The sequence below is a fragment of the Pagrus pagrus genome (genome assembly GCF_965226575.1).
Source record: "Pagrus pagrus genome assembly, chromosome: 6".
NCBI lineage: Eukaryota > Metazoa > Chordata > Actinopteri > Spariformes > Sparidae > Pagrus > Pagrus pagrus.
Genome location: NC_140190.1, coordinates 17,336,741 through 17,364,505, shown reverse-complemented (window position 1 = coordinate 17,364,505; position 27,765 = coordinate 17,336,741). Strand labels below are relative to the sequence as shown.

At 39.0% G+C, this 27,765-nt stretch overlaps 4 protein-coding genes across 7 annotated transcripts in view; 3 read left to right on the top strand and 1 right to left on the bottom strand.

The window, feature by feature from the left end:
• The first annotated feature begins 46 nt into the window (after positions 1-46).
• Positions 47-11,984, top strand: actl6a (actin-like 6A). Of its 2 annotated transcripts, none has more exons than XM_084354800.1 (14): positions 47-197; positions 2,321-2,397; positions 4,403-4,577; positions 7,010-7,110; positions 7,483-7,580; positions 8,127-8,221; positions 8,764-8,870; positions 9,275-9,364; positions 9,460-9,521; positions 9,776-9,890; positions 10,082-10,162; positions 10,670-10,765; positions 10,869-10,955; positions 11,299-11,984. In XM_084354800.1, exons 1-14 carry the CDS (start codon positions 173-175, stop codon positions 11,377-11,379), a joined length of 1,290 nt encoding a protein of 429 aa, XP_084210926.1. In that variant the 5' UTR covers positions 47-172; the 3' UTR covers positions 11,380-11,984. The 2 variants fall into 2 exon arrangements, with proteins under 2 accessions (XP_084210926.1, XP_084210925.1); XM_084354799.1 differs by having other exon boundaries at positions 8,764-8,879.
• A 249-nt stretch (positions 11,985-12,233) lies between these two features.
• On the bottom strand, positions 12,234-15,278 carry mrpl47 (mitochondrial ribosomal protein L47; the record flags this gene model as incomplete). The annotated part of the gene is made up of 7 exons (XM_084354408.1): positions 12,234-12,583; positions 12,683-12,778; positions 13,672-13,802; positions 13,995-14,091; positions 14,174-14,234; positions 14,342-14,490; positions 15,112-15,278. 7 exons carry the CDS (start codon positions 15,276-15,278, stop codon positions 12,472-12,474), a joined length of 813 nt encoding a protein of 270 aa, XP_084210534.1. The 3' UTR covers positions 12,234-12,471.
• Positions 15,279-15,457: 179 nt separating this feature from the next.
• On the top strand, positions 15,458-19,231 carry ndufb5 (NADH:ubiquinone oxidoreductase subunit B5). Its single transcript, XM_084354687.1, has 6 exons — positions 15,458-15,614; positions 16,461-16,543; positions 17,068-17,134; positions 17,273-17,334; positions 17,664-17,770; positions 19,022-19,231. Exons 1-6 carry the CDS (start codon positions 15,497-15,499, stop codon positions 19,140-19,142), a joined length of 558 nt encoding a protein of 185 aa, XP_084210813.1. The 5' UTR covers positions 15,458-15,496; the 3' UTR covers positions 19,143-19,231.
• Positions 19,232-20,820: 1,589 nt separating this feature from the next.
• Positions 20,821-27,765, top strand: part of usp13 (ubiquitin specific peptidase 13) — a 33,858-nt gene continuing 26,913 nt past the window's right edge. The window contains exons 1-3 of one of the 3 annotated variants that reach the window (XM_084356143.1): positions 20,821-21,150; positions 23,516-23,641; positions 26,435-26,495. In XM_084356143.1, coding sequence (XP_084212269.1) covers positions 21,040-21,150; positions 23,516-23,641; positions 26,435-26,495 — 298 coding nt within the window. In that variant the 5' untranslated portion in view covers positions 20,821-21,039. The remainder of the gene's footprint in view (positions 21,151-23,515; positions 23,642-26,434; positions 26,496-27,765) is intronic. The other 2 variants (XM_084356142.1, XM_084356141.1) reach the window with 2 other exon arrangements.

Sequence of the window (27,765 nt, the reverse complement as noted above, 5' to 3'; positions counted from 1 at the left end):
TACCAGTGCTGTGCTGCATTCTGATTGGTCAATGTCGCTACGCAGACTGGCGCCTGCTTTGTTAGATGGATCCATGCTAACACATTTCCTTTGTTGTGATTAACCGTTTAGCGGTTGTGATTCTGCTGTAATAACTTATATCAGGAAAGTTGCTGTTGAGATAACTTAGACGATGAGTGGCGGAGTGTATGGAGGCGGTGAGTGGGATTTTATGACTATAATATCAAAACTGCTGTCCACGTTTTCCCGTGCTGTAGCTTTAGCCAGCTTTAGAGTTAGCTAGCTATGCTAGCTGTGCTAACGTTTAACTAGCTCCTTGGCAGATGAATGCTGCATTCTTGCTTGCATTTTTAATCGGCACGAATTTAAGAATATATAAACTTGTTAACACTTTAAGTGCGGCGTTTAGCGGCTTAAGTTTGCTTTCTGTACACAACAATCATGTAAATCAAGCCCGGTACCGCGTAGCTAGCGAGCAAGGAAATGAATGAAAGGGGGCTTGCCGAGCTCATGAACACATCCCGTCTGTTTGTGTAACTTTAACGTTATATATAGCTTTCTCAGAACAGTGACTGAGCTCAAAGGGTACCTTAAATATAAAATGAGGTTAGGCTGCTAAGTTTTTGCCCCTCTGTTGACATTATGTCCAAGAGAGAACTTTACAACTATAACCGACATAACTTCTTTAATAAGTGGATCTGGATTAATCGCCGTTAAGAATTTAACTGATTAACAATGTATTAATTGACAATAAGAGATGGCCACAAATACATCAAAGAGTATCTTACAATAACAGATTTCAGATGCATGTTTTTTAAATATATCAAAATATAATACAAAATCCTGGTGTGAGAAAGGGTATTTAATTAAAATACAATTGTAGCCATTTAGTTGCTTCAGTATTGGTATATAATAACAAACAAAAACACAACAACAATATACTTTATATGTTATGTTTGATCATGACATTGTAACATATGAATTTTTGTTAGTAAAACAGTTCTGACAAAAATTCAGTAGGAACAGCATGTGTAGTGACTTGATGAAAAGTTAATTTTGATATGAATTTTTTTTTAAGATGCATATTGCACAAAGAGCATGACAGTTTAAGCATCAGCTGAGCAGTCTGAAATAAATAAATGTGTAGGTTGCTCTGTGATCTGCATCAGTACTGAGCAGCATATTGTTATTTCTATTAGGGGTAAAAATGTTGCATATTCAGCATTTTCTGATTATCAATATCAGTTATTTCTTCTGTCAGGCTGCAGATAAAATAAACTAATTTCAAAATGTCCTACTTTGGCTCTGGTGCAACATCTGCTCACACAATGTCTCGTCCACAACAATATCTGATTGTAACATATCATAATTAATAGCCTATAAACACTGAATAATCTGAATCTACAAAGTAACTAGTAACAGTACTTGTACTTTCTACTTTATAAAGGAATCATTTAAGTCACAACTTTCGGTGTCTACTCTCTCATCTAATCTTCTTTTACTAAAAACATTACATTTACATTTAGGGCATTTAGCAGACGCTTTTGTCCAAAGCAACTTACAGTCATTCATACATACATTCATGCACTGATGGCGGTGGCTGCCATGCAAGGTGCCGACCAGCACATCAGGAGCAGTTTGGGGTTCAATATCTTGCCCAAGGACACTTCGACATGCAGACCAGGGGAATCAAACCAGCAATCCAACCAACCTTCCGATAACATGACGCTGGCTCTACCCCTGAGCCACAGCCGGGGGTTTATTCAGCTCTACAAGTTATCCTTTTTTTCAAATTGTGTAAAACATATAACTTATTCTATACTTAGCTTGTCATTTATAGTAAGCAGTGTACTCTCAGGAAAGATTTGAAAAAACGATACTGAAAAAATACCAGAACAGATATCTCAAGCTGACATTAGCAGATAAAGTGGCAGAGAGGGGATTTTTAAAGTGTATAAACAGCTGATGTGTTCAGTTTTCATTTTGTGTGGCGGTGTATGGTGTGGGTATGGTTTTAAGGAACTACTCTTTATGTACTCAATTCAGTGAAAAGATATATTGCACAAAATAAAATGCCTTTTGTCATTTGAGAGACCTGAGTCCGACTCTTTGTGGAGGATTTAAACCGCACTGACATTCCTCTGAGGTGGATCATATTTTCACATAAAAGCATGTAAAAGCAAACATGAATATAACTGAAAGTGGCTGATATCAGTAGTTTGTTCATATAGTGTATCATTGAATCCCTAGCTGTAGGTGTTGTGTAAGGTGTTCTTGAATTTACATTTTAAATTCACAGCCCTTTTTCTCATTTCTGCAGATGAGGTGGGAGCTCTGGTGTTCGACATTGGCTCATACTCTGTGAGGGCTGGCTACGCAGGAGAAGACTGTCCCAAGGTAAGTGGATCACTCATGACCTGATTAACTATCTGTCTTTTCTTCCTCTGTCATCTTCATCTTCCCTCTGAGGGTACGTCAATGTCATGAAATGAGGGCTGTCACCCTGGAGACTGAAGCATTAATTGACTTCAGATCGTTCTGGAGTACTCACTTGGTTTGATTTATCTGTGCTTCAGGTTGGGATCTTGGTTTTGTAAATATTAGTTTGTTAAGAGAAGCATCAGAGATGGCTACTGATTAGCCATACTCTCATGAAAGGTACTGTGAAGCAATTTACACGTATTGATCGCTTTTTATTGCAAATGTTTACAAGAATTGTAACTTGAAAAATGAGACCTTTCTTGCCCTGACTTTCTCGGTTGCTTATAACAGCTGGACTGATTTCCAAGGTGACGTTAAAGAACACTCCTGAGTGCTTCAGCTTCCCTGCAGTGCTAACAGTGTGCAATACTAGTTAACGTTAGCTTAGAAATGGATTAGTAGGGTTAGTCATAATCTATCAACATGATGCCAAGTCAATCACGTTCACTCTTTTGTATGTCATGTTATTGTTTTGGCCTATGGCAGAATGCAAGCTTGAGCAACAGGATGCTTATGACAGTTCATTTAACATACGAAGGTGTTGTTTATAACATTGATTTTCTGAAATTTCCACATAGTGCCTTTAATCAGTGTAACAGTGGTTTCTTAGAAATGCCAGTGTTGTTTGCCCTGTTCACCACCTGTAGTGAAAATCGGTTCTCCATGTAATGTAAAATCTTTTGAAAATAAAATGTCACCCAGTGTGCATTAGTTAAACTTCATGAAAAAATCAATTACCAGAATAGTTGCTAATTCAGATCTGATTGTTATATATATATAGGGGCGGCTGTAGCTCAGGAGGTAGAGCGGGTCGTCTAGTAATCGGAAGGTCACTGGTTCAAATCCCGGCTCCCCCCAGTTACATGTCGAAGTATCCTTGAGCAAGATACTGAACCCCAAATTGCTCCTGATGAGCAGCTGGCGCCTTGCATGGCAGCCTCCGGCATCAGTGTATGAATGTGTGTGTGAATGGGTGAATGTGGCATGTGTTGTAAAGCGCTTTGAGCTGTCCGAGAGGACTGGAAAAGCGCTATATAAATGCAGACCATTTACCATGCAGACCATTTATATCATATGTTCCTCTCTGATTTGATCGCTTCTGAATTTTTAAAACTGCTCCAGTTCTTTTTTTTTGCAGTATGGATACACCAGTACCAGCTGCATATTTTTGCTCTGCTCTCCGACAGCGAGTTGACACATGCATGTTACACTACCTACATAGCTTCACCTCCTCCAGAAGTGAATTAATGTAGATGCTTTTGTTCTTAACACAAAAGCCTTGTTATGAGCCTAAAATGCTCTCAATGTTGTGTTTTCTCTGTGGTATTGAACATGGTTTCAAATATTGTTAGAATGATTTAGAAACAACAGCACTAGTCACAGTAGGAGAAGCACAGCTGTAAATAATAATGATGGCTGAATCCCATTTAGCGACGTCAGTTTCAGAGTCCAGCTATTGTGCAAGCACGCTCACTGTCACACTGTCATGACTTACTGGAACACTTTAATAGTACATTGATGTTATTTGTAACACCTATTTCTTTTCCTACTATTGCAAGTCAAAATACTGATGGGAACAAAACGCCAAAGGGATAACTTCAGTCTTTCTGTGCTGACATTGTTTATGCAAGATGAATTAGTCAGTACGAGCCAAATCATTACACAATGAGATCAGGTACTTTTGAGCATTTCAAAACAATTGTAATCTTTGTCTTTTTAAGACAGACGAGCATTACCTCACCTTCACAGTTTCACAAAAATGGAAGTTTTGTAATTCATTGTTTGGGGTGCGGTTGATCTTCAGATAACAGTTTGATTGATTTTTTTCATTCCTATCAGATATTATTATTATTATTACAATTATTATTATCACCAGAGGTTGTGAGAATATCTTCTTGACCTGTTTTTTGTTTTGTCTCAGGCGGACTTCCCTACGGTGATCGGCGTGACCCTTGACCGAGAGGATGGCAGCACGCCCATGGAGACAGATGGTGACAAGGGCAAGCAGAGTGGAACCACCTACTATATTGATACCAACCAGCTGAGGGTACCCAGGGAGAACATGGAGGTCATGTCTCCGCTCAAGAATGGCATGAGTGAGTGTTAACTCATGACGTATGACTTATTTATTTTTTCTTTTTCATGGAAATAAAACCCAAAGAATTCTGATTTTTAACAGCCACCTCTTGCTTGTGGACATGTATATCACTTACAATCCACACGAATACATATGTGTTGTGTGTTTGTATATGTTTTTTCTGCGTTTTTTCTGTCGTTGTTTGTGACGTAAATTCACTAATGAATATTTATATTCCTGTCTGCTTGATCCATATCCATAATTAGGCTGTTTTGGTCTGACGACCGACTTTGTAGATGAACTCGTCACAACGCTGACTGACGTATAGATGACTGCTGTTCATCATGAATATTAATGAGATTATTTTTGAAGACCGTCTAGCAGCCTTTGATGGAAGGCCCGTCTTTGGTTTAGCGCCACGCCTGCCTGACGTATTTTCCCATCCTGATTGGTTCTTGTCAAATTGTGGTGGTGTTGAACATCCAAAGCCAGATGTGGGTTGCATTTCCAGAGCTGTCCTTGGTGCTGATGTAGAGTTGAACTCAAAATAAATCATTGTTTGATTTTGGATTATTTTCCAAAGCTTTGTCCTGAAGCTCAGTTTCAGTCTCAGGTTTCCTGATATTTTTAATCCCATTATCTGTAAATGTAACTAATCTTTTTCTTGTTCTTTTGATTGATCAATTTTTTGTTAAGTTTATAAAATGTCAAAAGAAAATATATTATAATCATAATCATAATTTCCCAGAGCCCAGTGAGGTTTTCAAATAACTTAATAATAACTTAATTAATAACTTAATAATTGATGACAATTAATTTCCTTTGATTGATGTTATATTGACCAATTAGGTTAGTCATCAGTCCAAGACATTTAAAGCCAAGCTGAAAATGTACATACACATCTACAGGTGGGTCTGATTTCTGTCTGGAGAATCAGCAACAGCAGATATGAAAGGAGTGCTCTGGTGCACTGACCTAGCTGATGATGCTCATCAGAATGTGGTCCAGTGGAGTTTGGCTGTGAGGCTATTTAGGGACAAGTGTGACACCAATCTTAATTGCAGCAGAACAGCACCGTGGGACCACAGGCTCCCTCAGAGGGCTGACCTGGAACATTGGCGCATGGCGCTCAAATTATTATCCAAAAAAGCTCATCATCGCTCTATTTTCTCCACCACCTGACCCAGCAGTGATGATGATGATGATGAAAGATACAAGTTTCTTGTGACGTTGATTTTTATGTAGGCCTGTAGCCAAGAATAAAGTACAGACATACACTGAGAACACTGGTGCTATGTGCTCAAGATATCTTCGTCTTTGTGTACAGGACTTACAGTCGTGGTCAAAAGTTGACATTCACTTGTAAAGAACACATATATCATGGCAGTCTTCAGTTCCAGTGATTTCAACCCCACAGCATAATACTACCACCACCATGCTTGACAGTAGGTCTGGTGTTGTTGGGGTGAAAGGCCTCACCTTCTCGACTCCAAACATACTGCTCATTGTGACCAATCAACTCCATTTTTGTTTCATCCGACCGCAGAACTTTCCTCCAGAAAGTTTTTTCTAAAGTTTTTCAAACTTCAGTCGAGCTTTAAGGTGCCACATCTGGAGCAAGGGCTTCTTTCTTGCACGGCAGCCTCTCAGCTCATGGCAATGCAAAACACACTTGACCATGGACACTGACACCTGTCTTCAGGCAGCTTCCAAATCATTGCTTTTTGGTTGACTCTTGACCATCCTGACCAATTTTCTCTCAGCAGCAGGTGATAGTTTGTGTTTTCTTCCTGATTGTGGCAGTGACACAACTGTGCCATGCACTTTATACTTACAAACAGTTGTTTGTACAGTGGATCTTGGGACCTGTAACTGCTTTGAAATGGCTCCATGGGACTTTCCTGACAAATCAATAGTGTGCTCTTTCAGATCAATGCTGAGCTCTGTAGTGTTTGTGGCTGAGTCTAATGGGTATATCAAACAAGCCCTATTAAAATGGGTCCAGAAAAGTCACCAGCTATTATTAATCATAATCACTCAGAATTTGATTGACACAACCCAAACTTTTCAGAAAACAAAACTTTTTTCTTCTTCTGACAAAGTAGTTTTCCACTCATTACATCACAGAAAAATGAGAGCTGAAGAAATCACTGGAACTGAAGACTGCCATGATATACATGTGCTTTACAAGTGTATGTAAATGTTTGACCGCAACTGTAGATGTGTTATATTTGGATTGTTCTCTGTATAAAACACATATTTAAGTTCCCATCAATAATTGTACACCATTTCCTAAAACTAAACAAGGAATTTAAACTACTTTGTTTCTTCTTTGTTCTCACCTGTACAATAGCCAAAAATATTAAATGATCAGTAATTTGAAAGTGATTTGACTTTTAACAAGCTCTGTCCTTGTTAATGTCCTTGTTTTCTTTTATTCCATGTTTACAGTTGAGGACTGGGACAGTTTCCAGGCCATTTTGGATCACACCTACAAGATGCATTTCAAGTCTGAGCCCAGCCTGCATCCAGTGCTCATGTCAGAGGCATCGGTGAGTTCGCATTTTTACAAGTTGGAATCTGAACAACACAGGCTGGGATACTTGATCTGTGAATGTCTTCATGTATTCTGAATTTATCATCCAGCAGCAAAATGCTGGCACTTTCCAGCCCTCTAAAAAACATTTTAAAAGTATTTTTTATTTCTTAAAATATAAACTTGTTAGTTGTATCTCATAGTAAGCAGCTGTAGACAGAGACACGTTGGAGATGCTGTTCTGTTTTAGCTGCAATCAGATGATTGTGAGGCAAGGAGAGTTTGTTTCCTGTGCCAGTCCTCATCACCTCTTGAATGAACTTAGTAGTTTGTGTTCTGCTGACTAAAATCAGTAGTAAACATCCTGTTTTCTGTTTTGTGTCTGCAGTGGAACACGCGAGCGAAACGGGAGAAACTAACGGAGCTGATGTTTGAACATTACAACATTCCCGCCTTCTTCCTCTGCAAATCTGCTGTGCTATCTGCGTATCCTTCACTGTTTGACTTCATCCAGAAAAAGTGCTGCGACAAACAATTATTTTCATTATCATTATCTTTATCTTAATCTTAATCGGCTGATTGATTCCACAATTAATCGTTTAGGCTAGAAAATGTAAAAAAAAAAAACAACAACTGTGAAAAAGGCTCATCACATTTCCCTGAGCCCAAAGTGACATCTTGAAATTGCTGCTTTTTTCCAACCAACAGTTCAAATTCCAAAGACTTTTCATTTGCAATCATTAAATTCTTACATTTAAGAAGGTGAAGCTAGCAAATGTTTTTTTCTTGAAGAATGTCTGAAATGGTTAATGGATTATCAAAATAGTTGACGAATAATTTTCTTTCAAGTGACTCATTGATTTATTGAAAAATCGGTGCAGCTCTATCCAGAAAAGGACGAGACGAAGCTAATGTCAGTCAGTTAACTGTCCCTTTAATGTTGTTACTTCTCTTATGATAAGTCTGTTGGACTAACACTGTATCTGTCATATGTTGAACTGCATCACATTTCCTTTACTCTGAGTATCTCAGCTTTGCCAATGGGCGGTCCACAGGCTTGGTCCTGGACAGCGGCGCCACACACACCACAGCCATTCCAGTGCATGATGGCTATGTCCTGCAGCAAGGTGAGCATTTGTCCGAAATCATCAGAAGGTGACTATCTATCTGCAGAGTTGACTCTGCCTAGTGAGGAAATTCAACACCTCAGAGGATCCATGGAAATTTTATAGTCCTAAATCCTCCATTGATGAATGTGTTTATCCTCTTTGATTTTGTGGTGCCATCTGCTGGTAGGAACTTGCATCTCCACCTCATCAATTAAGCCAGCTGTTCCTACAAATGTTCAGTTATTACAAGCTTCTGCTACTATAATGAACTATTGTTGGACAAGAGTGATTTTCATCTAGCCATCAGGTTTGTTAGTCCCTCTCTGCAAATGGTGCCTGATTTAAATCACTTCTCAGAATGAAGCTAATGTTGTAGAACAGTATTGTAATGCTCACACATACAAAGCTATTTGGTGGTGAGTGAATTAGCGGATTGCTGATCTGAAGAACTTGTAGTCATTAAGGGGACAGTAGAGTCATAGTGATGTATCAAGTTGAGCAAGCATGGTTGAGATTTACTGCACTCCTTTGACTCATTTGTTATGTGATCTCTCTTACAGGAATCGTCAAATCTCCCCTGGCTGGAGACTTCATGAGCATGCAGTGTAGGGAGCTTTTTCAGGAACTGAGTTGTGAAATAATTCCCCCGTACATGATTGCGTCAAAGGTGAGGAAGGTGAAGATCTTGTCTTACAAATACACTTTTTTTTTACTAATGCAGTTTGCACAGAAGTTGTGTTTTGAGATGCTTTGCTCTGTTAACACTGTTTGTACTGGTCTGTCTTCTTCCTGTCAATTTGATTAATGGCTGTTGATGGATGGATGGGTGGATGGATGGATAAATAAATGAATGCATATTAACATCCATTTTTTTAAACAGGGTGATAACAATGTTAGCTGTGTTAGCTCTTCGGTTCGCATATGTAAAACAGAATAGACCGCTTGATAATGACCAGCCTGAAGCAGACAGGTCCTGAATATGTAAAAATATGACCAGGAGGATTCAGCTTAACTTAGCTTGTCATCTATTTCCATACCAGACAGCGTTGACTACTGTGTTTGTCTTTACAGGATTCAGTGCGAGAGGGATCCCCAGCCAGCTGGAAGAAAAAGGAAAAACTACCTCAAGTCACCCGCTCATGGCACAACTACATGTGTAATGTAAGCAGCAAACTCTTAACTCCTGGTATGATTTGGTTGATATATACTATATGTTTTAGTGAATGTGGACTAACCTGTTCTTTTTCTGTTTGCAGTGTGTGATCCAGGACTTCCAGGCGTCTGTGCTGCAGGTGTCAGACTCGCCATATGATGAACAGTAAGAGCATTATTAGCAGTGTACTATGAATCTGTCCATTATGTAGAGACATGCCTCACTCCAGTTCAACAGATGCCCACTATCTTGCCTCTGTATGCACCAGGAATACAGTAGTATAATGCATAAATGGATATTTTGCAATAATTACCAGCTTGATGTACATTGTTTTACTTATTTACCTAAACATCAACTGAAAAGTAAAAATGTCCTCCCTAAATAACAAACTAACAGATAACCCCCTTCACTTTCATCAGGGTCGCTGCACAGATGCCCACTGTGCACTACGAGCTGCCCAACGGCTTCAACTGTGACTTTGGGGCTGAGAGGCTGAAGATCCCAGAGGGGCTATTTGACCCCTCGAACGCCAAGGTGTGTGCACTCACACTCAAAATGCTTTGTTAGTTTAATTACGGAGGTAACGGGGAAGCAAAAATAGCAAAACATACTCCATCACTGAGTATTGCCCTAAATAAAGAAAGCACTGTAATGAAAACTTTCCCAATGTGTTCCTTAATATGTCTTACAAGTTTATTATTTTTTGTCTGTTGTGATCACTTCAGGGCCTGTCTGGAAACACCATGTTGGGAGTCGGCCATGTGGTGACGACCAGCGTGGGAATGTGTGACATCGACATCCGGCCGGTGATTATCCAGATGTTTTAAACAATTTGAATATTATTCAAATTACTGAATAAAGTAAAGATGTCTTGCTCAAAATCTTTTCGTTGAAAATACATTTTGCAAGGAATGTGGATGAATCCTGAAAGGGGAATTTTAGGCCAACATGCAACTTCAATTGAAATGCTGCTTAAAACACTTAAACACTAATCAGCACTACTTTGCATTTTCATGTATTCGTTCTGTCTTGATATTCAGCCAATAGTAGCTGAATGTAAACGCATACATATAAATATTATCTGAACTAGATGTAGATGAAGCAAGTTGAGGCAAATAGGGTATGACCAAAAAAATATGTACATTACAATTTGTGGGTAATGTGAGGTAATCACAGAATTTGTTCAGCATCTGATAAGAAGCAGTGCATTGCTAAGGGTGCCTGCTTGTGGCACTTAAGTTTTTGCTGCTAAATCTTCAGTGTTGTCAAAACCAGAAACTCTGATTTGCTGACCCTTTTGACTCGTGTCTCAGGGTCTGTACGGCAGTGTGGTGGTGACTGGAGGAAACACACTCATTCAGGGCTTCACAGACCGACTGAACAGAGAACTCTCCCAGAAAACCCCTCCGGTAAGTTAATGCCACTACTTCCTCAAATATTCAGATTAACATTATTTTTACATGAAACTCCTGTTTCCCACCAGAGTTTGACATGTGTGTCTGTGCTTTGCAGAGCATGAGGCTGAAGCTGATAGCCAACAACACTACAGTGGAGCGTCGGTTCAGTGCTTGGATAGGAGGCTCCATCCTCGCTTCACTTGTAAGGACACAAAGCGGTTAAAAGTTTGAAATAAGAATATATATGAAATAAGTCCTGTGGCATTCATACCCATAGATTTAAAGGAGAATTTTGTATTTTATCTCTGTGGTCATATTACATGGATGAATTCTTTCGTTTTTAGAAGGGCAACATTTTTGGAGTGTGCACGTTATTTATTTTTAAACTTTAAAACCCATTATTAGCTGTAATTTGATAAAAGTGGCGGCAAAATGAGTGAGAACTGTTGAACATTTTGCTCGATAGCTTTGTCTTTATTTATGTGTGTGTTCCTGCCTATCATGTTCTTGTGCGAATGTAACCAAACTAAATGTTTTGTCTGCAGGGAACCTTCCAGCAGATGTGGATCTCCAAGCAGGAGTATGAAGAGGGAGGAAAGCAGTGTGTGGACAGGAAGTGCCCTTGAATTTTACATCTGGCCAAAATCACCCTCGTCACTGTCTTCGCCACAAGCTCAACATCGTGAGTCGTTCACCTCTGACCCTGGACTCAGGAACACCTGCGGATGATCACTTCTTTTGTATTTGTTTTAAAAATAATAATTGTTTGTCCATATACTGCCAGTCTAGGATTTATTGTGAAAATCAGAAAAGCATCTACAAAGTAAACTGTCGCTATGATGAACTGAGGTTTAAGTTCCTTTGTTTATAGCATAACTGTTGCCTTATCTTTAGGATTGTTGGGATTTGTTGAAACGTTACATCCACAAAAGAAATCTGACAAAAGCCTGATCTTGCTACCTGTTGTCCATGCCTTTTATTCTGACATGGTCCAAGGTTAGTTTATTATCACACTGGATAAAAACCAAGTCCAAGGTTTCTGCAGAAAACTGACAAGTTCAAATTTAGGTGATTTGTATTTGGAGGAATGACCTCACAGTTTGGGGTCGATGTCTTTTGTTCATAAGCCTTTCTGTTTTGTGTAGTAAGTAAGCTCATCAAAGGCCGGTCAGATCTTGCCTGTGCTTATTGCTGTGAGTGTCAACTCAAATAAACCTGTATTTAATTTTCACTTTGTCATTGGCTACATTTGGTCTTTTAAAAATAAAGTCCTCTTTTCTTAAATTATTTCTTTAAATGAGTTTGAGATAAAACCTACTTTCACATACACAAGGTTATTTTATTTCTGAGGGTTTTTGGAATAAACGGCTTGTAAGCCCAACATGGTGTCTTGACCAAGAACGGAGCAGGTTTATATTTAAGTAACAGTATCAAGTAACTGTACAGTGCATAAACACATTAAGTAAACTTGACAACTCAATACATGGCATGTTTTAATATTAAGTATGAAAACAGTGACCAAAACATTTCAAGGTGATGTATCATAATTTATAGGATCAAATGACAGCTGCTTATAACCTACATGGAACAAGAGTTTCAGACTTCAGTTATTTGACATGAGCTGATTCAGACTACTTAACTCTGCAGATGAGATGTTGACATATCTCCAAACCCATGGGCCTCTCCAAAATTTAACTGTAAAATTTTAGCATGACATTTCACGGTGCTGAAACTTTCATTTGAGGAAACTTTTCCTGAAGTTTGGCCAGAGTTTTCTTCTTTAAGCTGGCTTCCCTGGCCTTCTGTCGAAGATGCTTCTCTATGCGTAGCCTTCAAGACAAAAGAAGAAATCAACAGTTTCATAAGAACACACATCCATCTTATACATCAACTAAAACAGCACAATATTGCATGTCTGACATATCTTACCTGATGTATGGTTCGACAAACTTGGGTGTGTAGAACTTCTTTCGCTTGTATCTCTTATTCATGTACCATGGAATGGCATACTCCTTGAATCGATACCTGAGCGGAAAGAGAACGAATGTATGTGAGTGATATCATTTCCCACATTTTCCTTCCAAAGCCCTTTAAGAGGTGCAACATCCAGATCACAGATCACATTCATCTATGAAATGTCAACGATTAAATTAATCAACTATTTTGATAATCGATTGAGCAACACACAAACACTTGGAAAATGTGATGTAACAAAACCTTACAGCTGATCACTTTCTGATTTCTGACTGTAATTCTCTCTCTGAACGGCATTTTTTTAATCTCGAGCATGAGAAACTTTTCTTGGATGCTTCTTAGGTTATTTGGCCATAGGCTCCACCATACCCATAGTTGCTGTAGTCCATTTGGTTGCTGAGGCAAATTCATTGCTGGTTGATGTAAAATGCTTCACTACCAGTGTAGGAAAGTCACCACATTTACATTTACTCCAGTATACTGCATAATACAGAGAGATTTATCTGTTTGGCAAGGGCTTGAATGTAATGCACATTCATTTATACATTCATGAGTCCCTGCACTCCAGCTTTAAGAAATTCTGTTAAAATCCAGACCAGGTGTGAATAGTAACCGATCTTTGTGACTGTAAAAAAAAATGCTAAAAGTATATTTTTGGTTTAATTTTTTAACATCAATTTGAATTAAATCTGTCAAAACAACATTGGGACAAAGGGTGTTTGTGGTGATCTGAACTCTGTCAGATTCACTGAAACCTTCATAACGACCTGATATAGTATAGGTATAGTGTGAAAACATTGACAGGAATGTGTATCATGTCCCACACGTAGAAAAACAGCTGCACAACTCTACCAAAGGGTCAAAACCTTTACAGTGATAATTAAGAGTACTACATTTCTGTGTGTGTATTTGTGAAATAATGTATGCAGAGTCTCTGCCCTCACCAGTAGGCGTATCCAAATATGTTCTTCCTCCAGTCTCCTGGTCTGCCTTTCTCCTGTCCTGTTTGCAGGAGACGCAGAGCAGTCTCCCTCTCATTCACCACCGTCTCTAATCTGATTATCGACCGCTCAACCTGTGAGGAAAAAGACAGCGAAGTTGACCTTCGCATGGGCTTCTACTTTAACAGAAATGACAGCAACAATACTGCAAGTCGACCCTGCATCGAATTCAGCTCTGTCAATGGCTGAGCCAAGTTGATCTGTCAAATGTAATTCACAATTTTTACAGTAATGGAAGAAGATGTCATCTAAAGCATCATACAAACCTTCCTTATTCTTTCTGGACTCGGCATCTGAACCCTTTGCCTTTTTGCTTCCTGCTCGAGTGTGAGCAACATGTTCTTTTCTTTCAGGAGCACATACCTGAGATGGAATTAGAGCATTACAAACAGCTGATAAATGTTTACACTCTGTGAGGCAACAGTGAAATTTCAACAGTGCTTACCAGAGTTTGTGTAAATCTTCATTGCTCTTTGTTCTCAGTTGTTTGGCAGTCCATGGTGCACCTACAAAATTATTACAAACCAAATAAGTGTGAAAAGCTGGTGTGGATACATTTGCACTACAATGGTGCCACAGTAAACATAATACACATGATACTTCAGTGTTTTACCTGACTTCACAGAGGTTTCTCCCCAGTTCTCAGGGAGGTCAAAGAACTCTTCCAGCCCTCTTCTGCTGATGGTTGTGTGCAGGGCTCGACACTGACCCAAAGAGTGGGTGGGAGTTGACCAGGACAGGGCAGCAAGTGGATACTTTTGCCTGGTGGGTGCAAAATAAATTTGCATACCGAGACTTAAAAGGGATAATCCACCTTAAATGACTTTGCATGCAATTTCACCTCGTTTTGGGCAAATCCTAAAATAAGTGCATGACGCTTCCTTTAAAATGTCCTTGGCTACCTTTCCATTCTCACCCAGAAACTAATTTTAGTGCTTGTTGGTTTATTTGTTTATTTATTTGCAGAAAAAAAAAAAACAGTCGACAAGAGGCCTGTTGTGTTGCTATTTGTAGAAGCAAAATAACTACAGACATCAACCATGCAATGCGCTGTGCTAACCCAAAACTACATATGTACATACTGTATTTTAAGTACACTGTCAGATTGGTTTTCTAGTTGTACCCTGTGATGACTTCCTGTCTTTAAATACAATACATAAATAAAACCTTCTACAACGTAATTTACTGGAAACATGATAAAGACCAACCTGTAACTGAAAACATAATAATTTAAACCTAACACTGTCATTAATGTGTCATTATAAATGTAATCGTTGATGCTGCTGGTCAATGAGGAGCGGGGCCAGCGCTAGGTACCAACACGTTGATGTTAACATCGGCCTTAAGTTATGTTTTAGTTTTACACACCGCAAAACTGCTTACCTGTAAATATGAGGCTGGTATTTGGTCAAATTAGCAGCACAGTGCGGAGTATTTATCGCTGAAGATATCCTCAAGACATTTTGAAACTGCTTGCAAAGAGTCAAGACGCGTCCTGCTGATGAGGACGCCGCCATCTTTGCCTTAGTCCCTCCCACATTACCCATCATGCATTTGTCGAAACCAAATATATATTTTTCTTTTTTGACTTTTAAGAGTTTTTAACACATATTTAAGTTGTAAGTTTATGTACTGCACGTACACAAAAATACCACTTAACTAGAGTAAAAATCAACAGATTTACCCTTATCAAATATGGCGGTTTCCGCTTCTCTCTTTCATCAACCAATCACAGCTCGTGTTGTTGAACCGTCGTCCCACAGTAGCGATGGTGGGGATGAGTGTTCTCAGGTCTGCTGCTGCTTTTGCAGCCAGACTGAGTCCTCTGAAATCTGGAAATAATGCGGTTAATTTACTCACCCGAACAATCCCACGGACAGATAAAGGTAAGAGACACCCTGGTCGTTTGAGAAGTGAGACGTTTGACCCTAAAGTTGGCCGTCTCTTCTTATGACCTTGCGCCGGGGATTGTTAGCTTATGCTAACATTAGCTAGCGGACAGGTAGCGTTGTCCTGCTGTCAACAAAAAGTAAAGAAGTTAGTTACTTTAATAGTTACAGGAAGCTGATCACTCTTCGTTGTCAGCTAATGACATGTATAAACGGCCCTAATTGTTTAATAGAATAAAAGGTGTTTGGTAGTTGTTGCAATTGTTGTTTCATTAGCTATAGCGTTTGAATGACAATACTTCTCCACATAATTACATTTTTCCTATGGCGCTTATCACTGTCAAAATGTACGTACACACGTACAGTACACGGATATGAGTATCTGTAAGATTTAAGAGTATATTTACAAAAGAGATATAAAAGCAAACAAACAGTTGACTAGGTGAGATGCACATTAGACATTATGACACTTTTTGTAAGCCTTATTAAATGTCACAACATATTGATGCCAAGGTATGGCTGTGACAATAATCATAATAGTGTTTTATATATATATATATATTGCCCACCCCTGATCTATGTAAGACACACTTAAGTAATGATCATCAGTAACGTGGCTATACGTGGCACTGTTTGTTCAGTTTACTCATACTAAAGTCAAATAGGTTCAGAACAGTGACTTTAACTTTTAAAATCAAGAAATATTGAATTTACATCACAACACAGCAACCATAAACCAAGTCTGTCCAGTCCTATATCATGATCTTGATACCATGTCAGTAAAGCACCAACTTAAATTGGGACGTACATGGTCATGACAGTATCCAATGCTTTGTTTTGCAGTGGCCATTCGTTGGGGTCATGGCAAGAAAATGTTTGTCATCAAACCCACTGACTTCTATGACAGGAGATTTCTGCGCTTATTGGTGAGTACTGTAATACCATCTCATTGCCTGTTATCATGAGAAATTAAGGGGTTAGCTGAGCCAAAATTTGGGAGCGTCATTGAGTAGATAATATGGTCAGTGCCAGCAGCAGGACAGTCCTCGTAAACAGTTGTGTGCTGATAACCAAGACACCAAAGTCGAGCCCTGCTCTACCTGCTCATTTGAAGTAAGAACAAGGATACTTAAAGCCTGCAATGTTATGTTAGCCTAATCTAGCTACAAAAGTGGATGCTCATGTCATATTAATATTTAGTTGATATACTAACATTATATTGAGCCAGTAACACCTGTCAAACCCACAGTGGACCAAAGGGCAAAATGTCTTGTAGGTTCTCTGATATAGAGATACATCCTAATAAAAAAAGTCATGCAATAAATGTCAGCTTGCATAGAAGTAACAATTATTCCTTTTGGCTTGGTTAGGCCTCCAGTTGTAATAACTCCTCAAGCGGAACAATATTAGATATTCAGTATTTCATTTTATCTTCTCATTTTCTTCTTAGCAATATTACATCCTGCTGACTGGCATTCCTGTGGCTATCACTGTCGGAAGTGTAAATCTCTTCATTGGTAAGTTGGCAAATGTCTCAAAGTTCTTTTCTGTGTTTTAGTGCTTTTATCTGATCAGTTTAATGTGTAATTTAATGAGTAAATGTGAGTGAGTAGATATTACTTTGAGTTGAACTTGAGTGTGATTGTGTTGTGAAGGTGAGGCAGAGCTGGCTGAAACCCCAGAGGGCTACGAACCAGAGTACTGGGAGTACTACAAGGTATGTAGCTAGCATCTTATTTCATCAGTTCTTTCAGGCGTGTTTTTTGTGTCACTCATCTGAACATTGATTCAGAGAAGGATGGGCTGCATGCATTAAAATATGGAATTGGGCATCAAAGTATGGACATGCCATAACTGTCCTTGCCAATCTTCAAAACAGCTGTGTTTGCCTGGGTACAGTTATGTTAAGTATTTAGAGAAATGTAAAATGATCATATCTAATGTAGTCACAATAGTGGTTCTACTAATTGATCCCTTAATTCAACTGAAAAAAAATTGCTTATCTGGTTTATTATTAAGATAGTTCTGTCTTGTGTGTCATTGCAGCACCCCATCACCAGGTGGATCTCGCGGAACATATGCGATTCCCCAGTGAAGGACTATGAGAAGATGATGGCTGCAATCCAAAGAGAAAAAGAAAAGGCAGACTGGAGGTGAGTGTTAGAGCTGGTGTGTTATGTTGGCTTCTGTCACATTAATCCTGCCATGTGTGATGGCCAGAAAGCAGTTGTGATACAGTGGTAGAGAAAACATTTCTAACTATCTTAAACTTCTACATTCTTCTGTATTTCACTTTGAGCATCTAGAAAAAAGATCTTATATCCTTGTATTAAAGTTAGCAGTGAAAACATGATGTTTTTTAACAGCCAACCAAGTGCTGGTGTTGCATATCTTGCAACACAATTTGCACTACAGTTAGTAGTTTGGTACTTCATGTATCACAGTCAGTGGCGTATTTGCTTTGAGCCTGAATGCATTGTAAAAGATCAGTTTAATAATTCAGTGTCATTTCTTTTGAAAACATTAAATTGATTCTTTTGAAGGTGTAAATGAACAGATTCCAATTGGATAAACATACTGCTCCTAAGCTAGATTCCTGTGCATGTTTGATTGAATTTCATTCAGTCAGCTAATATCTGACTCAACACAACAGATTTCATGTTGTCGAAAGGATTGTTGTTTGTCAGGGAATCTACTTTGCACTTAACTGAAGGTGTTGAGGAGGAAGTTTTATCTGTGGCTGTCTGCCAAAGCCATTTGTTCAGTCATAACACTGATTTTATTATTGCAGTATTAATTAAGAACCACACAAAACATGCATATTTATTGTTATTAGGACTGAACATAGATATGTGATAAAAAGGAATCCTATCAAGCACCTCTCCTATATAACTCTAGATGTAAGCTGTCTTTGGTCAAAGGGAACTTTAATGAGATTGGCACAGGGTTGGTTTGGATGTTTGACCATGTAGAACCATAAACGTGTTGGGACCAACTCAAGTTTTATCGTACTGGAAAATGTAACTCATTCGTGTTTCTTTATGTTGGGTTCAAGTGGGACCATGACGGTGTATTTAACATAATGCCTCAAATCCTGTCTATAGACACTTCAACACAAAGCAAGACTGACATAACTACGTGCATCAGTGACATACAGAACACAACACAGTCACACATATAAGGTTTCCAGCCAGGTTTCTGTTTGGGGCTAAGAAATCACACAATGATGTTGATGAGAACCATTGAACAAGCTATAAAGGATGGTGGATTTTTCTGAGGAAAGACACACCATGTTTTTTCTTTCTCCTGGCCTTGTGAAAAGTGAGGGAAAGGTGTTGTAGCACTTCTCTTGTTTTCCATTTACTGTGTGATTTATTAATTCTCTGACCGTTTGCCATCGACAGACTGACGGAGCTGGAGGTGCGTCGACAGATGAGGGAGAAGGGAGACGGCCCATGGTTCCAGGTGAACACCCTCAACAAGGAGCTCATTGACAACAGCCCTAAGGCAACACCTGACAATTAATGTCTGCTGTCAGTACATCATGCCGATCAATCTCACTGTTTGTACATTTTTTCCCTTGCTGCGTAAATAAAATATCTATATGTACTCTGTTTTTGTCCTCCAGTGTCTTTATTGGCTTTATTCCGCAAAAATGTTTTTACTATGAGTGGGTACATTTATTTAAAATCTTTGTAGATAAAGTTACATTGCAGAGCAGCAGTGGGTCTCTGTAGAGCATGCTAACTATATAAATGGTTCAAGGTTTAAATCCACAAGCTAGCTAGGAGTCTGCATGGGTTTCCTCTGAGTGCTTGTGTGTCCTCTCACAGTCCAACTATATACACAATGGGTGAACTAGAGATTGCCTAATTGCTAGTGTATCTAGATGTGTCAGCCCTGTGACAGAAAGGTTACCTGCCTCTCATCTAGTATGTGAAGGGGTCTCCACCCTGTTAAAGTTAACAAGGTGCAGATAATAGGTGGGTTCCACTGCGGGTGCAGTATGTTTTTATTTGCTCTGTTTTTGTTTTTTCATCTAAATTTAACAACCAAAGCAGGACTGGATACTACAAATGAACAGACTGCATTTATTCAGAGCTGTTACAAATTCAAAAAAGCCATGTAGCCTCAGCTGTGTTCACCAGATACATGACATAAATAGCAATTCTTAGTCCTATGTAAGACAAAATCATGTGAAAGTAAAAGGATAAGTTCGCCCCAAAAATGCAAATTTAGTCAATATCTACTCACCCACATGTTGATGGTGTTTTTTTGTTTAGTTGTTTCTTCTAGTTGTTTCTTTTTTTTACGTTTTAAAACAAGAGAATGCTGCAATGCTCTTTTTCTGCGAAGCTCCACAAATGTTATTTGGACTACGAAATTCACCTGACTTTCCATCAACATGGGAGTGAGTAGATAATATTAAACAAACTCTTTGTTTTCATGACAGAATAAACAAACTGACCTTAAAGAACAACACAGTTTCATACTGTTTGACTTCAGTTATGGAAAAAATAAATATTTCTTTATTACAAAATTGCTTCTCCAAAACTCTGTAGTGCCCCTTTAAAGGACACACTTCATGGGAGAATTATAATTATTATACTTTTTTTTTTTGTGGCTACAATTCTGGCAAATCAACTGCATGCATTTTATATTTTTTGCAATTACCATGTGTGTCCAGCTGGTGGCAGAGCTGTGCAGACAGGATGATTGTTGTCTGATGAACAAAGGGCCTTCTCATGGGTGTAGAGACAACATATTGCTCCTTTATTGTAAGGTGCACGGAATTAGCCTTTCTTGCTGTGCTTCTATGTTACTCTATGTTCTTATAGATGCAAACATGCAACTGAGAGATTTTTATGTGGGTTACTTAGTATTTGAACAACACAAGCTCCTGTAAACGAACCCACAGTGATGCGAGTCGTTTATCTGGCTTGCAGGATAATAAAACTAGCAGTCACAATCCTGCTTTTCCTGGTTCCTGGAGGGAGGTAGGTGGGGGGAGCATGTTGTAGTAAGTGTGGGTGGCTTTATGAATCACCCTCAGAGGTGGGAGGGGCCCTTCTGGTAAAATATCTCTGTACGTGTGCTCACAGCGTCACCACAGTCAACAGCAGCCGTGTAACATCTGCGCAGGTCAAACCCTGTGTGTGTTTTTATTTACAAGAAGAAACAACAAAAAGAGAGCAACACTCGTGGCCTTACAGCTTTGCAGCCCGTGCAGCAGCAGCAGCAGCAGCAGCCAGCCTTGCCTTGCCTCCACCCGTCTGTCATTTTATTTTTATGTTTTTCAGCGTCACATCCCGCTGGCTGCAGGAATGTAGAGACGGGGAGCTTTAAAAATAGCATCCTCTCCTCTGACAGCGCTGCTCCGCTGGCTCCGCAGCACTGTGGTGCGAGAAGCAGGAATGCGAAGATGGCTACAGACCTCGGAGAGCTGCTGGTCCCGTACATGCCCACCATCAGGGTGCCCAGGACTGGAGACAGGGTTTTCAAGAGCGAGTGCGCCTTTTCCTTCGACTCTCCCGTAAGTGTGTCTCTCTCTCTCTCTCTCTCTCTCTCTCGCACACACGCACACACAGCGAGACATGAGCGTGTTGTTTGCGGGGAGGGGATGTGCGTCGCGGGCGGGCTTGACAGTTCGATACGGACGCACGTGAATCTGCTCGGCGTGTCTCCATGGCCGCCTTCCCCCGTGAACTTGACAGAAAATAAATAATTAAATGTTGTTTACATCTCACAGGAGAGGGAGACAGGGAGGTGGAGGGGGTTCCCTTCAGGCCACAGTGGCGCTCCAAGCGAGAATTAGTGCGCCAGCTAACACACCTGCCCCGGGATTTGAATGGATGTGAGGGGCGTCAGCAGCCATGTCAGGTTGTGGCTGTGCGGGAGACAGCTGCCGTGTGCTGTGCGTCGACTAAAAATGGACCTGAAAGTGTGTCTGTGGTGCTCAGACGATGTTTCCATCATAAAACGCACACCAAAGTGCATTTATAGTGCCTTTAGTGGTGTTGTCGTCAGCCTCTGATAGCCTCTAACAATCATTTCACGGTTACAAAATTCACTGCTGTGTTCAGGAATCAGTTTACAATGACCAAGCAAAAAAAATCATGCTATCCATGGTAGTGATACTAAACTATTGACTTAAAGAGGCACTATGTAGTTTGTAATACAAACTCAGGAATTTTTATTTTTTCCATAACTGAATAAACAAGCTGTTCTCAGAGGAAAATAAGGTTCCCAGAACACTGTTTGATGCTATAAAGGTGGCAGGGTCCGCCACCTACAAACAGTAAAACAGTATGAAATTGTGTTGTCCTTTAAGGTCAGTTTGTTTTATTCAGTTTATTCAGTCATGAAAACAAAGAGAGTTTTGTTATTTAGTTTGTTTAGGCATAACAAATAAAAACGGTCAGTGAAGATTTTTCTCTTCTGATTGAAATTTCTTCCCCAAAACTACACAGTGCATCTTTAAAAGTATGTTTTTGTTCTTCATAGTGAGTTTATAGAGGTCTTTATGCTATGTTTTTTATATTATTATGTCACAGAGTTCACTGAAAAACTCCTGGCCCATATTTGAATGCATGTTGTAATTTATTTTGCCGTCCTTGTTGTACTGTTTGTCTGATGGGTACGGTGCTGTAAAAAAGGATTTCCACTTGGGATGATAAAGTCTAGATGATAAAGTCCAAGTCTAAGCTTTGTGTAAAGATTTGTGACAAAAATAAATGAGAGTTTTTGTCTCTTAACTCATCCTACATAGAACAAAAAACCTACTTTCTCGACGGAAACCGTTTTTAAAGGTGACTCAGCTGTCTGGAGTTCATCATGTTGGTCCGAGGACTGGTTTATTTTTATCCTCGCACTGTTGAAGCTCATATGTCACTCTGGGCCACTTAAAGGTTTATCACAGGGGTTTATAAGGCCTCCACTGATTGCAGATTTAGGTTAGTTTTGAAGGGGTGTTTAGTCCCCGACAGTCCACCATGTGTAACACCACCGCACCTGAAATGTGATTAACTGGTCACATGCAGATCTGTTGAATGTGAGAAAACGATCAAACCGTTGTATCCTGTAACAAGCGGGTTTAGACACAGTTGGTCAACTGGGGATGTGACGTGTGTGCGGCTTTAATTCACAGACACTCATCAGCAGTTTTATGAGGAGTGAAGTTACCATGTTTTTAAACTGGAGCAAAGAGGGATTACTTTATCAATTAAGTGAACTTCCATGTCGCTGCATGTAACAGGATGCTCATATTGTTTAGTCGAGACAACAGTTGCATAACTGATTTTTTAAATTGCTTGTATGAAACACAATTTTTAAGATTGACTGACACTTTTTGGCTGTCATAGTGTGAATTAGGTGAAAGTGTTTTCTGTGGAGTTGCAGTATAAACCAGGCTTTTCAGCAGCAGGCTTTTTCTCGATCAAAGCGATATTTTTTTTTCTGTGCAAGAGTACTGGAACAGATTTTTGGCAGTTTGACAGGATGCAAGACGGCTTCTTTGAAAATGTGCTTGCAGAATCACTGGCACACATATCTAACTTGCGTTGTGTTAAATTGTTGTAACTAGTGCCAGGTAGTGTGTAACAAAGTGCACTATGAACGGATCTGATTATTATCTTCCTATTTATGCTGTGAAACACTTTTAATGAAGCTAGAATGCTCCCATACATTGTGTATTATATAAGAACAGACACTGTTAGAGGGAATACTTGTGTGAGGATATAATACACAGTAAGTAGTGCAACCCTGCCTTCTAGCTACTCTGAAATCAGGCAAAATAAAGATTTTCTGTGTAATATGCACAATGTGTTAAATGTGCTGTTGTGTTGGTGGTTGTTAACCTCGTGCTGCTGTTCATTGTTACCGTTTGTTTTGGTCTGCAGGAGTCAGAGGGAGGCCTGTATGTGTGCATGAACACATTCCTGGGCTTTGGACGAGAACATGTGGAGAGACATTATCGCAAAACAGGACAGAGTGTTTACATGCACCTCAAACGACATGTGAAAGAGGTACGTTATACTCCTGCACTGTATTTCTTTTTAATGGCACCACAGTTTATATAGTACATTTGTAATCAATAAGAAACAAAAGACACAAAAGACAACAATAAAGACATTAACATGGGATCATATTAAACAATACTAGTATAGAAAAGTTGAATACAATAAGGGCAAAGTGTTTACAACCAATGATATCTGAGCTTCGCAATTGTCATTGTCAGCTTCAATGATGACATTGACGTTAGTCAGCTTCAGGCAGATCTCAATTGTATATCCAAATGATATATATAGTCAATCATATGTTGTAATTCATACTTACATGGTTGTGTACCAAATATAAATACACTTTGTGAATCTCACAACATTTAATGTAGAAAATAAGCCAAGTGGAGTTGAAAAATCTGTTTATTTTAACCACTTGTGGAACATTTCTAAGCACTATATAAACATTGAATTAATGGAGCTAGGCATAATATAATGTAGCTGTAAGCAGATAAAAGTATTGATTTATGTATTTATCAAAACATGTTGCTCTTCCTTTGGGCACCAATAAGCAGAAAGTAAACACAGGAGAGCACTCCTGCAGTAATATAAATATATATCTCAATAGACAAATAAAAATGCTCTTATATCTGCTTGTAATTGCATTATAGTGTGCTATAAACCGTTAATTAAACATATGTATACTGCTTTTAGATGATAGATAGAGGGATGTAAAGTAAAACAACACTTGTCTTGTGTGTATTTCAGTTGGTAGATCATGTGATTAACACTTTCAGGATTACGTGTTAAATGCTGCAGAAGGATGCAATAAAGTAAGGTGTTTCAGATAAACGATACACTGTGATCTGTGCTGCTGATATCATGATGCCATTATTTTAAATATGAATATGAATTAAATTACAGTGTATTTCCCTGCATTAACCTGGAAACTGAACGCTTGGTCATCAACATTTACTTTAAAACAAAGAGGGAAAAAAATAGCAACTTTGTTTGAGCCTTTTCCTTTAACTTGACCATTTTGACTTTCAGACTGAGGATTGAGTATTTTCAGCTCTGTATCAATCAACAATAACCTTTCACATTTTTGTCTTTGTAGCTCCTTTGGTAATGCTATATGTTCCCTTATTTCCTAATAATTTCCGATGAAGTTTCCCAGAAAGAACCTGGTAATTTGTACTAATTATGTTAAAACTGTTAGAGAGTTTTTATTTGGTGCACTTCCAATTTATTAAAATTAATCTCCAGTGAAACTTAAATAGTCTTATCGTCAGTGCCCAACAGGTCAGCTGTACATGAGAGAGTGAGAGAGACTACAGTTTACAGCAATAAATGATAATATAAATGAATAATGAAATAAATGATAATAATAGAATATTTAGAATATTTATTTGGATTGAAATGGAGCGATTCTTTGAAGAAAATTCTTATTTGCCCTATAATTAGTACCAATATACGTAGTTCTTTCCAAGAAACGTCCTTGGAGATTATCAAGCAAATATTCTGAAAATACTGACCCATAAAATTAAGTGTTACAACTATATTAAAGGTCTAATTTGTAAGAAAGTTGATATTTGAGTCTCATTCTGACCTCGTCATATACTGATGTTTTGGGATTGTAGGTCGGGTCAGCCGCCATCCCAAAGCACCAGTATTCGACGAGTTGGGAATGAGACTCAAAAATCAACTCTTAAAGATACTGAAATGCTACTTCTGAAATTCAGATAATAACATTTTGCTGTATACAATGAAACCACACAAGATTTTAATTATTCATAGCGATAAATATATTATTTAGTTTATGTTAAGCGATAAATATAAAAGGAACATCAAACAATAACATGCAATCCAAAACAACAACCCTGCAACAAACCTTTTCAAAGACTATCAAGTTGTTGTTGAGACTGCAGCGGACAGCTATTGATTTAACTCTACGCTAAGCATGTTGTTGCATTGGATTGCATTATATTGTAAGGCGTTTCTGTTATTTTGCCCATCCTTGTATGAATAAAAAATTAACTCAACAAACAAGTCATTGACCCAAAACAAGCCCTCCTAAAAAGTTGACGGTAAACAACAAAGGCCTGAGCTGCTGCCATGTTTTCTTTGTGGCTCTAATTGCCCTCAGATAAGCTATGCTTTGTAAAGAGCTGCTATTTCCATGCCTGGATCTGGCAGCTGCTCACATTCTGCAGGCTCCCGTGTCTGCTGTTTTTTTCCCATGAGTCCACTTGGTCGCTAGTGTGTCAGCATTCTCTGCTTTTCTGTCTGTCTGTGTCCTGCCGAGTGAACGGGAGTCAGTCACCTGAACCACAGAGGATACGTGGGAAACCAGTCACTGGGGTTGTTTTCCACACTTTAGTGGATACAAGTGTTTTTTGTAGGTTGATGTTAAGGATTGATGACTGTATTTGAGTTTTGTACCACTCTGGACAGTATGAAGAGGAAGATGATCACTCTCTGCAGGCCCAGACAGGCCACATGAACACACTGTAAATGAGATCCGTCCAAGTCCACAAATCAAACTGTGCAACTGAAGCAGTTTCATTTATCATTCTTTAATGTTGACCATGACACAGACAGGGGTTTTCCCCCTGCCTCGTAACCTGACCTAGCAACTGGAACATTCAGCATCTATTTCTAACAAAATGACAACCATCTGGACCTTCCGTCGCAGCGAAGCATAACAGCATTTTACAGGATTTTACAAAGAGAATCATTAAAGGTATTAAAGGGTGTTTTTTTTTAATGTGAGGAGGTTCTTTGATCCAGTTTAATCCCTTTTCTTCCTGTTTCCCACAGAAAGCCACAGGAGCTGCAGGAGGCGCCATCCCCAGACGGAGAAATGGAAAAGTGTTTCTAGGTAAGTTAGAGGCAGTGGTGGATGAAGTACTCCTTTCCACTATGTAAAAATACTCAGAAAACCCAGATGTTTCTTCTTAAATATGTAATATGTAGGAATTTTGCATCAAAAGGTTTAAAAAACGTTACATTATCCCAAATGTTTCCAGCAATGTTCACACCCAGAGAAATCCACAAGTTTGCTCAAAGTAACGGCGCGTCTCATGTGGTTGCCTACGGGATACGAAAGTAGAAATGAGACTGAACTAAACACGAATAAAACTTTAAAACATTAGCGGTAGTTTGACCACAAGACCATTTGTGAGCTCACATTAGAGCGACGGCACACACTGCGGGTGTATCTGTCTGTGTGTTTAAATTCAGGATGACTCTCATGAAATTTGGCACTCACCAGAGACTCTGGTTCTCTCTTCTTTTCCCCTCTCATTTGTGTAACCTTACGTTCTTACAGTAAAGTACATTTCCCCCCCAGCTTCAAACGTCCAACAATGGAGGTTGCCTCAGGCATCGCTGCTGTAGTCAGGTTGATAAACAGGAGTGAGGATAAGTACACTTTTTAATCCCAAAAGGCTGATGTTAAATATGTATGTTTAAGAGAAACACAGACATATTATTAGTAAAATGCACCTAAATAATCAAAAGTAAAAGTAGTAGTTATCTAGAAAAAGGGTCCCTGTGATGGATATATTATCATAAATTAACATAATTAGATTAACACTGATGCATTGATATCTAAGTAGCATAATGATGTTGTAGCTGTCGAGGTGGAGGTAGTTTTATCTACTTTTATATACAGTAACATGGTTGAGTCCAGTTTTTCCAGATCTCCAAAGGGTCACAAGATAAATCTGAGGGGGTGATAAATAATGGTTGTAGCACAAACACAAATGAAAGCTTTGCTTTTTGTTGGGGAAATATTGGAGAATTTTACCTTTTTGGACCTTTATAAAGTTATTTAAATGAAACCATCCATAGCTAAGAAATACCTTGAGACTGGACTCTGGTATTTCCATCATAACTGAAAACAAATGAAGCTCGTTGCTGACATGGTTACATGTCTTGCATTGAGTTGATGCAAGACATATAATGAAGTAAACATGATGTCTGTGGTCAGAAACACCTCTCCATGAAGACAACCCCCTCCATTAGAAGCTGGTGTTATTGTTTGTTACACTGTGGTGACCCACCAGCTGCCCCTCCAACCAGCCCTCACCCAAAGTGTCAGATATTTCCCATGATGAGACCTCTCCTCCTCCTCCTCCCCTTCCTCC